We start from the raw sequence: 11,029 nt of genomic DNA on the forward strand, positions 1-11,029 counted from the left end.
GGATGGTCTCGATCTCCTGACCTCGTGATCCGCCCGTCTCGGCCTCCCAAAGTGCTGGGATTACAGGCTTGAGCCACCGCGCCCGGCCCAGATGTGTCATTTCTAGAATGAAGACATTCCTCAGAGGGGATGGCCTATGGCCTGGGGTGGACGAGGAATGTGAAACCTCGTGTAGGGGGCTTCGTCCGCTTCTGGCTGTGAATGGCAAATAAGCCTGCCCTTCTGTACTCACCCACACCGTTCCCCAGGAGGGCTGGAGACAGAGGATGACTACGGCTACCGGGGCCACATGCAGGCCTGCAACTTCTCAGCAGAGAAGGCCAAGGTCTACATCAATGACTCCGTGGAGCTGAGCCAGAATGAGCAGAGTGAGTGAGGGACGGGGTGAGGTGAGGCAAGGTGGGGCCAGGGCCTGGGTGCCCACTGATGCCACCCCTTCCCATCTCAGAGCTGGCAGCCTGGCTGGCCAAGAGAGGCCCAATCTCCGTGGCCATCAATGCCTTTGGCATGCAGGTGAGGCCCTAGCCCCACTGCCCCTGCCCCATCTCTTGTTGACCTCCCTGACCTCATCTTGGAGTTGATCCCCTACTCCTTCTCCACCTCTAGTTTTACCGCCATGGGATCTCCCGCCCTCTCCGGCCCCTCTGCAGCCCTTGGCTCATCGACCATGCGGTGCTGCTTGTGGGCTATGGCAACCGTGAGTTCCGCTGCCTATCCTGCATCCAGCCAGGCCACAGGCAGGGGTGGGACCACAGCGTCTCAGGTCCTCTAGAGGGGAAATAGGGGGAATGCCTAGGAACCCTGTCCTTACCCGCTGCCTGGGCCATGGCCACGCGGGCATCATCTGTCCTGTCTGTGGAAGGGAAGCTGAGCTGTGGGAGGGTGAATATTGATGACCTGCAAGAGGCGGGTGGGTGGGTGCTTCCTCCCTGCCCCAGGGCTTCTCCCTGAGGCTGGTAGTTGGGCCCCTTGCTTTCTGTTCTTTTCCTAGTCCTCGTCATACAGTAGACCCAGTGCAAGTATTTGAAGGTGCAAAGTGATTAAGGCTCTGCCTGGAGAATTAAGGGCCCTGATCCTTGCGCTCTGCACTGTACCCCAGGCTCTGACATTCCCTTCTGGGCCATCAAGAACAGCTGGGGCACTGACTGGGGCGAGAAGGTGAGTCTTGCCGGCTTGGCCTCTGGCCCCCCAGCTGCCATCCTACCCTGGTGCCCTCACCAGCTCCCCCTCTCCCCCAGGGTTACTACTACTTGCATCGCGGGTCTGGGGCCTGTGGTGTGAACACCATGGCCAGCTCGGCGGTGGTGGACTGAGGAGGGGCCCCCAGCTCAGGACCTGGTGCTGATCAGAGTGGCCGCTGCCGCAGCCTGACATGTGTCCAAGGCCTCTCCCCGGGAGGTACAGCTGGCAGAGGGACAGGCACTGGGTACCTCAGGGTGAGCAGAGGGCACTGGGCTGGGGCACAGCTCCTGCTTCCCTGCACCCCACTCCCACCCTGAAGTTCTGCACGTGCACCTTTGTTGAATTGTGGTAGCTTAGGAGGATCTTGGGGTGAAGGGTGGTATCTGGGCAGTTGAAGCTGGGGCAAGAACTCTGGGATCGGGTAGTGAGTGGAAAGAAAATGTTCTGATCTTAAGCCTAGCTCTGTCCTGCCTCCGCTTTCCTCTGTTTGATACTATACATTTTCTGGTTCCCTTGGATTTAGGGATAGTGTCCCCCTCCACGTCCAGGAAACTTGTAACCAACCTTTTCTAACAGCAATAAAGATGTGTCCTGGCCCCCAGTGTGGTATGAATGCTCAGTCCCCGGGTGAGGAGGGAAGGCAGGACTCTTGGTGGGTCAAGGTGGGATGGCTGGTCCTGCCCAGGAGCCTGAGGGCCCAGCTTCTGCTTCAGGAACCAAAAGGAGACGGGGAGAGACCCACAGAGGGATCTTTATTCAGAAGCACTTGGCTGACTGTTCTCTCAGGCCCTTGCTCTGAGGGGCCTGAGGGACGGATGGGATCAGCCACAGGGTGCACCCTCTCTCCATCTTGCATAGAGAACCTCAGTGGTTGGGGTCAGAGGTCGCTCTCCCCATAGAGGGCACTGGAGAAGGCCACGTAGTCCAGGGCTCCAGGTGGGGCCCCGGATCCCTTGTAGGGCACCATACGGCGGATGCAGTACTCGGCCTGCTCGGCGGGGAGCTCGCGTCGCAGCTCCTCGGGGGTGATGTAGTTCTGGGGAGAAGAGGCGTTGAGGACCCACAGGTCCTATGCCCTGCCCCAGCCCACCAGCCCCTCCACCACCTGGGACTCACCTTGTCTCCTGCCAGGATCTTGAAGGAGGCCACAACTTGCTCAGCCGTGTCAGTCTCAGCTGTCTCTCGGGTCATGAAGTCTATGAAGGCCTGGAAGGTCACCGCCCCAGCTGCGTTGGGGTCCACCATGGCCATGATGCGAGCAAACTCCACTTCCCCCTACAGAGATAGGGGCCAGGCACTATGCCCATGAGCACTAAAGCCAGGAGGGGTCCGGATGTCCCCTCCTGGGTACTGTCCAGCCTTGGCTAGCAGAGCCCCAGTAACAAGGGTGTTCCCTTCCTCCAGAGACCTTAGTTCTGGCTGTAGGACGTCCTTTATGGTAGACTGAAATCTACATCCTACCTATAGCAGGAAGCAGATTTGCTCCCTGCTCCTGATTTTTTTTCCAGGGCCATACCCGTTTCTGTAGTGCTGTTTCCCTACAGGTAAAAATGTTGCAAGCTCAGACTTTGGGTCCACACAGAACTGGGTCCAAGTGAGTTTACCTCCCTGAGCCTTGCTAGCCCCTGTGTGGATGTGATGAAGATGCAGGGGATGGTGTATGTGAAGATGGGAGGCGCACAGCAGGTGATCAGCACAGAGGAGGGGGTACTTTGGGACTCCTGGGAAGGGGCTGGGAGGCACTCACCAAGTCATAGCCCATGGAAATGAGGCAAGCTCGGAAGTCATCAGGCTCCATCATCCCGTTCCTCTTCTGTAGGGGGTGTGTGGATATCAGGCTTGGTCTCCAGCCTCCACCAGCCCCCAAGTGTCTTACCCCACAGGGCCAGGCCCCTGCTGACCCGGTCAAAGTGGTTGAAGGATGCTCGGAACTCGTTGAGCTGCTCCTGGCTCAGCCCCTTGGCATCTCGGGTCAGTACCTGGTTCTCCACTTCATTGATGGTGCGGGCGATAGAGGTGAGCAGCTGCTCCCAGCCCACGCGGATGTGCTGGCAGTCGGGGATAGGTCACTGTCAGTGGGTGGCCAGTGCCTGGCCACTGGCTCTAGCTCCACATCCAGTCCACTGACCCTGGGCAAGTCCTCCCCCTCACTGGGCCTCCATCCCCATCTGGAGGCTCCACTGAGTAACCCCCCAGCAGTCCTTCCTATCTTGATAACCAGCTATGGCCAGTCCTGGCCTGGGTTTGGACTGCTTTGTGACTCTGGAAGGGTCACTTTCCCTCGCTGGGTCTTAAGGGACCTGGCCAGGCTGAACTGGGGACCCTGCTGGGACACGCATGCTCTGTCCAGCTGTGGTCTCCCTGGGCCTCCTCAGCTAGCGCTGCCTCCCTTCTCTCCTGAGAGTTTGTGATCCCACCTCCATGCTGTAGACGGTGTGCTTATTGTCGAACACCAGGCTCTCCTGCAGCAGCTGGTGGTCACCCTCTAGCCGGTCAATGTTAGTCTTGTAGTTGATAATGTTTTGCTCCTGCTGCCGTAGCCCAGCCATCTGCTCCTCCAGAGAGCCAGCTAGCCCCGCTGCCAGCCGCCCGACTTCCTGCAGGGGTTCCCAGGCAGCATGAGGGCTCCCAACTCCCTGTGGCCCAGCCCTAGCTGCACCCCCCCCAGGTTGGACCCACTATCCCAGCCCTTACCTCCACCTTCGCCTGGATCCAGGGTCCAACGGCATTGGCCTGGGCCGCAAACTGTCGCCGGAGCCTCTCGTTTACCTGCTGCCGTGCCAGCTCCTCCTGCAGTGTCTGATCACGGCTAGGCACCAGCTTTCGGACCTGAGAGGAGGGCGGTTTTGCCAGAGCCAGCTCTGGGGGCTGGGAAATGGCTTTAGGGGAAATGGGCTCCAGCCCCTCAAACCTCAGCCCCTGTTGCTTTGAGCCAACTTGTCTGGGATATGCAAGAAAGCTCCTGGGCAAGTCACTAACCCTTGTGGGCTTCAGTTTTCTCATCTGCAAAATGGGGCTGATGGCATCATTTATAACTAATACGGGTGGATTTATAAAAGATGTCCACACATAAGGCTTAATTCTACTTCACATCAGTCCTGACAGGAGAATGCTGCTGTTATGGCTCATCATATACAGATGAGTCCAAGACAGACAAGGTGATTTATCCAGTCCCACGTGGAGTCTGGCAGACCCCAGATCTGAAGATGGACTTTATTCTCCATATCTTGGGCCACCCGAGGTTTCAGGGTGGTCATAGTATGCAGGAGTGGGTGGGAGGAAGGCTGCAGGTGGCACTGACCATATCCCACTTGGTGTTGATGTCCTGCGGGCTCAGGGTGATGTAGGGATTGGTGGAGCAGGGCCGCAGCCCGTACGTCTGGCAGATCTTCTGGATCTCACCCTGGATGCCCATGATGGCGCCTCGCTCTCGGTCAGCCTCAGGCAACGTTGCCTTGAACTGATCATGCGCTGTCAGCAAGCTCTGGGGGTGACAGGAAGCGTCAACTGGTGTCCCCCACTTACCATAGGCAACAGAAAGGGCAGCAGTGTGCCCCGGGCCACCCAGCGGTCCTGAGAAGTCCTGACACAAGAACCCCAGCCTCCTGTCTTCCAGCCCAGCACTCGGGAACTGGGGTTTTCCTCCCATCCCTTTGCCCTAGGAGCCTAAAGTTGTGGCTGGCAGAATTTGGGGCCAGCTTCCCTGTCATCCCATCTATCCCCTGCAACCCTGGCACCCACCTGGGTCTCCTCCACAGAGTGTACCAGCCACACGTCCTGCAGGTCCTCCACGGCACCGTCCAGCCAGTTGTTGAAGGGTGCGGCCCGCCGGGCAAACTCCAGTTGCAGCTGGTCGATGGTCTCCAGGAGCTTCTCCATCCGCTAGGGGTGGGGGGCATAGTGGGTCAGCAGCATGCCCAGCAGACCTGGCCTCACCCACCTACCCACCCCCAGCTGCCCGGCCTCCAGCCCCACCTCTAGCGCATCCCGCCTCTTCTGGGTCAGGGTGCCCAGGTTGTCCCACTGATCGCAGATGGCCTGGCAGCGGCTGTTCACTGAGGCCGCCTCATGGTAGTCCAGCTCACTGGGAGCGAGAAGTAGGGCGAGTGTGGGGCCAGCCCCAGCCCAGATGTCCTAACTGCACTCCCGGGGCTGGAACACATGCCCCGGGTGGGGGGTGAAGGTGTGCGGGAGCCAGGGCTGGTGCTGGGTAAAGCTGGGTGCTTTCCAAGAGGGGGCGGTCCCCGCGCATCCCTCTGTGTAGGTGGGCGCCCGGGCGTCCTTAGCTGCAGTCCATGGAGGTGCTTGGGTGGAGGAGCGGGTTCATGGGAGGGGGTGGCCAGGCCAAAGCTGATGGGGAAGGTTTGGGGCAGTAAGCCGGGTGAAGAGAGCGGGCAGGTTAGAGGGCAGGCCACAAGTGGGACAAGTCAAGCCCTAGTGGAAAGAGTGGTGGCAGCAGAGCGGGGTCCGGAGATGGGGGTGGGGTTCCAGGAGGGGGCGGAGCGAATGGGACCTGGGTACCACGGCGGCGGGGTTACAGAAGAACCCGGGAGAGCCTGGGGTCTTGAGGAGGGCAATGGGGATCAGGGCGGGGCTCGCCGCCGGGGGCGGGGCCAGGAGGTGTTGGGGGCGGGCCCCGCGAGGCCCCGCCTACTTGAGCTCCTGGGCCAGCGCGGCAATGTGCTCCACGCGGTCCTGGTGCGCCGCCAGGTCGCTCTCAAAGGCCTCGTGGCGCCGCAGCATCGCCCGCACCTCCTGCAGCGAAGCCGAATCGTAGTCGCGCTGGCTCAGCATCTCCTCCTTCCCTGCTCGAAGAGAGGCCGGCTCCGGTCACCCAGTGGCAGCAGGGGCAGGGGTGCGGGCCGGGCTCTGTGACTACGAAGCCTCATCTGCTAAGGTGGCGATCACACCGGCCTAGCCCCTCCTAGGGGTTTGCTCTGCGGCGTCGGTGTAATAACGTAGATGAAACTCCTCTTCCGTGGTGTGATCCGTAAAGTACATCAGCGTCCTCTGAGCGAGCTATGACCAAGGGGCCTTTGGTACAGTTTTGGCATAATTTGACCTTAAAATAGCTGTCAACGATTCTGTAACCCCCATGAGCCCCTGAACCGGCCTCCTTTGTTCATCACTAAAATCCTCGACAGAACACCGAATGGATGTTTCTATCCAGAGTAATACATTTGACTCGTGTAATATTTTAGCGTCAGGATACTTTGAGTATGACATAAGTGATGTTAGGGTGAGGAATGGACTCACCTTTGTACACCAGATACATATAAAATAAAATGCTAAATGATGAATTAATAGAGCAGACCTGGCCGGGCGCGGTGGCTCAAGCCTGTAATCCCAGCACTTTGGGAGGCCGAGACGGGTGGATCACGAGGTCAGGAGATCGAGACCATCCTGGCTAACACGGTGAAACCCCGTCTCTACCAAAAAATACAAAAAACTAGCCGGGCGAGATGGCGGGCGCCTGTAGTCCCAGCTACTCGGGAGGCTGAGGCAGGAGAATGGTGTGAACCTGGGGAGGCGGAGCTTGCAGTGAGCTGAGGTCTGGCCACTGCACTCCAGCCCGGGCGACAGAGTGAGACTCCGTCTCAAAAAAAAAAAAAAAATAGAGCAGACCTACAGAAGACCAGAGCAGGGCTGGGGGGTGAGGGGGAAGGCTGAGTTTACAGATAAACACCCGGGTGTGTGGTGGCTCATGCCTGTAATCCCAGCACTTTGGGAGGCTGAGGTGGGTGGATTGCTTGAGCCTAGGAGTTTGAGATCAGCCTGGGCAACAAAGTGAGAACCCATCTATACAAAAAATACAAAAAGTTAGCCTGGCATGGTGGCGCACACCTGTGGTCCCAGCTCCTTGGGAGGCTGAAGCAGGAGGATCGCTTGATCCCAGGAGGCAGAGATTGTAGTGAGCCGAGATTTTACTAGCCTGGGGAATACAGCAAGACTCTGTTTCAAAAAAACAAAACAAACTTTGGCCCATAGAGGGGCAGTGGCCCAAAGAGAGGCCCAGGTTGCACCACAGCAAGTCAGGGTGGGATTCGAAATCCAGTCTCTGGCTTCCCTGCAGAGCACCTACCCTTGTCCTGTGCATTTTGCCAAGAACCTCCCCTCCCACCCCTGCACACCAATCTCCACCCCAGGAGACAGTCCAGCCCCGTGAGGTAGGTGTACCTACCCCGGGTCCAGGCTTCGTGCAGGGAGGCCTTCTGCCGGAACTTCTCGGCCAGGTGCTGGAGTCGCTGCAGGCGTCGGATCTCCGAGAGCAGCCAGTCCTCATAGCCCTTTTCCACCTGCTCCAGCCCCCGCCAAGCGTTGGCGATGTCCTGTGGAGCAGGCAGGGGTGCCCTTCATCACGGTTTGCCCATTGTACAGATGGGGATACGGACCCCAAGTTCACCCAGGGAATGTGTGTAGAGCTCACCGAGACCAGCTTGCCCTCGGAGGGCATGAAGGCAGGCCGGTGGCTGAGCCGCAACTTGGTCTGCAGTGTGTTGAAGTTGATCTCCAGCTGGCACTTTTCTTGAACGCGGGGCGGCTTGTGCAGACGCCGGTAGTCCCGAAAGTCCTCTAGCTTGCGCTGCATGGCACTCATGCTGGGCTCACCCACACGGTTCTCCAGCCATGGGACGGTGCGGCGGATCCACTCCAGCAGCTGACAGGGCCAGGCAAGGGCAAGGCAGAGAGCTCTGAGCTGACCTGCCCGGCTCACCCACCCCTCTCCACCCACACCCAGGCTGTGGCCAGAGGGTAGGTGGGGGTGACTTTGACAAATATGAAGGCAGAATGGGGTAGTCCCCATGAGTCAGAGAAGGAGTCGGATGGCTGATTTCTGAGTCCAGGGGCTAGTATAGGTTGGCACAGAGCAAAGGGCCATGTGACTACCTAAATACAAGTGAATGGATCGATGCAGGAGTAAACGGATGAATGATGAGTCAATCAATGACTGACCAGGAGCTTGGGTTGGCAGAAGGGCAAGTGCTGGGTGGAGATGGACAGGAGGAGGCTTGGAGGAAGCCAGGGCTACTCTGAGCAGAGGGAGGCTCTGCAGGCCCACGCTTGGGGTTAACAGGGTTGGGAGAGTCAGTAGGGCCGGGATGGGCACAGCACAGTGGGAGCCCAGCCTCACCTCACTGGCAAGCTTCTCATACTCCTCCATCAGCTTCTCGTTTTCCTGGTTCACTGCCAGCACCTTGCAGATCCTGTTGGCAGCTGTCTCTGCCTATGGGGGTAGTTGGTAGAGGGCTGGCATTAAAGCAAGCTGCCTCTGTAAAGCCCTTAAAAAACAGAGCCCCCAGCTGGGCGTGGTGGCTCATGCCTGTAAATCCCAACACTTTGGGAGGCTGAGGTGGGTAAGTTACTTGAGTCCAGGAGTTTGAGACCAGCCTGGGCAACATAATGAAACACCATCTCTATAAAAAATAAAAAAATTAGCCAGGTGTGGTAGCATGTGCCTATAGTCCCAGCTACTGGGAAGGCTGAGGCAGGAGGCTGAGGTCAAGGCAGCAACAAGCTGTGATCATGCCACTTCACTCCAGCCTGGGTGACAGAGTGAGACCCTGTCTCAAAAAACAAACAAAAAATGGAGCCCCTGCAAATAGAGAAAGGGATGGGGGGAGCACGGCTCTTAGGTAGGCAGGGGGTTTCCAAACCAGGGTCCTCTGGTCTTGCTGAGGACTGAGTGTGTGCAGCTGGGACAGTGGCACTCCCACCTGCGTGGTCTGGCGCCTCCAATGTTGGGCTGCAGCCAAGGTTGGGCCCTTGGGTCCACAAGCCCAGGCAGTAGCAGTTGGGCCACCTTACCTGCTCAGCCCCGGCAAAGGCATGGTAGAAGCAGGACACATAGGTCATGATGGCCTTCTCATCCGGCTTTGGGGTGTTCACGATGTCTAGGGCAGGACAGTACGGTGTCTACTGGCCAAAGTCAGGGGTCCCTCCCCAGGGAGAGAACTCCCTCTGGGTGGCAGGGCTGGAAGCATCTAGTCATGGCCACCAGCAGCCAGTCACCCAAGCCCAGTGTCTTCTCTTCCTTGAAGCCCTCTCTCCTTACCCCAGGGCTCAGCTACTTCCCCACCTCCCCACCCTGGGGTGACCAAAGTGTGAGGGAGCGGGTGGGTGAGTGGGACTGACCAGCCACCATGGCCCTCGTGAGGGACTGGTCCACGCTGCCTCATGCCTTGAACTATCCTGTACCTCCCTCTGTCTGTCTGTCTTTCCCCCAAGTCCACAGCTCCTCAGGGCAAGAAAAAGTTCTCCAGCAGTGCCCACACAGCCCGGGCATCATGCAAAGTAGATGCTCATAAAGTGTTTGCTGCTTCAGTTGACCGTTGCCTTGCTTAGGCATGGGGACCACAGGCAGGACATGCCCCAGGGGAGCTGCCAGTCTTGGGGGACCAATGTTATCCCAGGTAACCCAGGTAACTGGGATATGAGGCAGAAGGTAGGGCCATTACATAGGGGAGAGGTGGGAGAGGCTGGTCCTCTTCGGGGGATGGGGCAGGGGACAAGATAGAGGACTCCTGGAGAAGGGGGACTGTGACCAGGGAGTGGGGTGGGGGCAGTCGGAGCATCCCAGGAGGAGGAAAGGGCCATGCAAAGGTGTGGAGGGTGCACCAGGCCCAGTGGAGAGAATGTGGGGTCCTCCCCTGGGCTAGCTCACTCTCACCTTCTGCATCCAACATCTTGGGGATGTCCAGGTACTTCTCTGCCACCTCGAAGGCAGTGTTCAGGTTGCCGATGGGGTCATCCTAGATGGGTGTGAGGGAGGAGGGTGAAAGGTCAGCTGCAGGCAGAGGCCGTGGGTGCGGGAGCTGGGGGTCTCTACCTTTCGCAGTTTGGCGTAGTCGATGAGGTCGGGGCGGTGTCGGTGGATGAGGGCACAGAGGGCCAGGCCATCCTTCCAGCTGAACAGAGAGAAGAGGGGGGTCAGGCCTGGATTCAAGCTGGGGCCCCATTCTCCCCTCAGCCCAGGAGCACCCCCCCAGAAGGATAGCCTCATCTGTAAAATGGAGTAAAGCACAAACCCCTTAGCTTGGCGTTTGAGGTCCTTCATGACCATATCTGGACCATCTCCTGCTAGCTCATCATGATTCTGTCACACACCCATGTTTAGGCCCAACCAGTTTCTAGATGTTTTTGGCCTCCAGCTTCCCTCTGGCTGGAATGGCCTTCCAGGGAAGTCTCAAACACTCCCTCCTCCAGGAGTTACTGGAACCTTCTTGGATTCAATTCCATTCTACTCAGCAGTTACCGAGCCCTCTTTTCAGACACTGTTCCAGGAACTGTGCTGTGACCTTTTCCTACCCTGTGGCTTGTGACAGGGACCAGCTCAGTGCCCTTCACTGACCAGGGAGGGCTCCTTTCTATGCCCAGTGCCCCACAGAGACCCAGACACATTTGGTAACCAGCAGACAGACCTGGTGTGGAAATTCTGCACGTTGACGTTGCGGTACGGTGCCGTCTTCCTCTGGCACCACAGAAGCAAGCCTTCCTTGGCCGAAGTTTCTGAGTGGGGAAGAGGTGGGAGAATTCATTGCGAAGGGGTCCAGGTCAGCCCTCTCACCCTACTTTTTTTTTGGAGACAGGGTCTTGCTGTGTCATCCAACTGGAGTGCAGTGACACGATCATGGCTCACCACAGCCTCAACCTCCCAGGCTCAAGCGATCCTCCTACCTCAGCCTCCCTAGTATCTGGGACTATAGGCACATGCCACCATAGCCAGCTTTTTTTTTTTTTTTTTTGTATTTTTTGTAGAGATGGGGTTTCACCATGTTGTCCAGGCTGGTCTTGAACTCCTGGGTGATCCTTCAAGTGGTCTGCCCACCTCGACCTCCCAAAGTGTGGG

The 11,029-nt window shown here is 58.2% G+C and overlaps 2 protein-coding genes across 2 annotated transcripts in view; one reads left to right on the forward strand and one right to left on the reverse strand.

Annotated features, from left to right (window-relative positions):
* The window catches only part of CTSF (cathepsin F), a 7,123-nt gene extending 5,339 nt beyond the window's left edge, over window positions 1-1,784 (forward strand). Inside the window, exons 8-12 of the mRNA XM_011942420.1 lie at window positions 249-368; window positions 449-513; window positions 607-697; window positions 1,100-1,158; window positions 1,239-1,784. Coding sequence (XP_011797810.1) covers window positions 249-368; window positions 449-513; window positions 607-697; window positions 1,100-1,158; window positions 1,239-1,313 — 410 coding nt within the window. The 3' untranslated portion in view covers window positions 1,314-1,784. The remainder of the gene's footprint in view (window positions 1-248; window positions 369-448; window positions 514-606; window positions 698-1,099; window positions 1,159-1,238) is intronic.
* Window positions 1,785-1,914: 130 nt separating this feature from the next.
* The window catches only part of ACTN3 (actinin, alpha 3), a 16,091-nt gene continuing 6,976 nt past the window's right edge, over window positions 1,915-11,029 (reverse strand). Inside the window, 17 exon segments of the mRNA XM_011942426.1 lie at window positions 1,915-2,218; window positions 2,299-2,457; window positions 2,930-2,995; window positions 3,084-3,230; window positions 3,600-3,779; window positions 3,877-4,011; window positions 4,484-4,666; window positions 4,924-5,064; window positions 5,158-5,266; window positions 5,837-5,987; window positions 7,364-7,511; window positions 7,610-7,840; window positions 8,315-8,407; window positions 8,989-9,074; window positions 9,851-9,932; window positions 10,010-10,088; window positions 10,602-10,742. Of these exon segments, the coding sequence (XP_011797816.1) occupies window positions 2,060-2,218; window positions 2,299-2,457; window positions 2,930-2,995; window positions 3,084-3,230; window positions 3,600-3,779; window positions 3,877-4,011; window positions 4,484-4,666; window positions 4,924-5,064; window positions 5,158-5,266; window positions 5,837-5,987; window positions 7,364-7,511; window positions 7,610-7,840; window positions 8,315-8,407; window positions 8,989-9,074; window positions 9,851-9,932; window positions 10,010-10,088; window positions 10,602-10,742 (2,290 nt within the window). The 3' untranslated portion in view covers window positions 1,915-2,059.

Source organism: Colobus angolensis, unplaced genomic scaffold (assembly GCF_000951035.1).
Source record: "Colobus angolensis palliatus isolate OR3802 unplaced genomic scaffold, Cang.pa_1.0 Scaffold21, whole genome shotgun sequence".
In the NCBI taxonomy this organism is placed as follows: Eukaryota; Metazoa; Chordata; class Mammalia; order Primates; family Cercopithecidae; genus Colobus; species Colobus angolensis.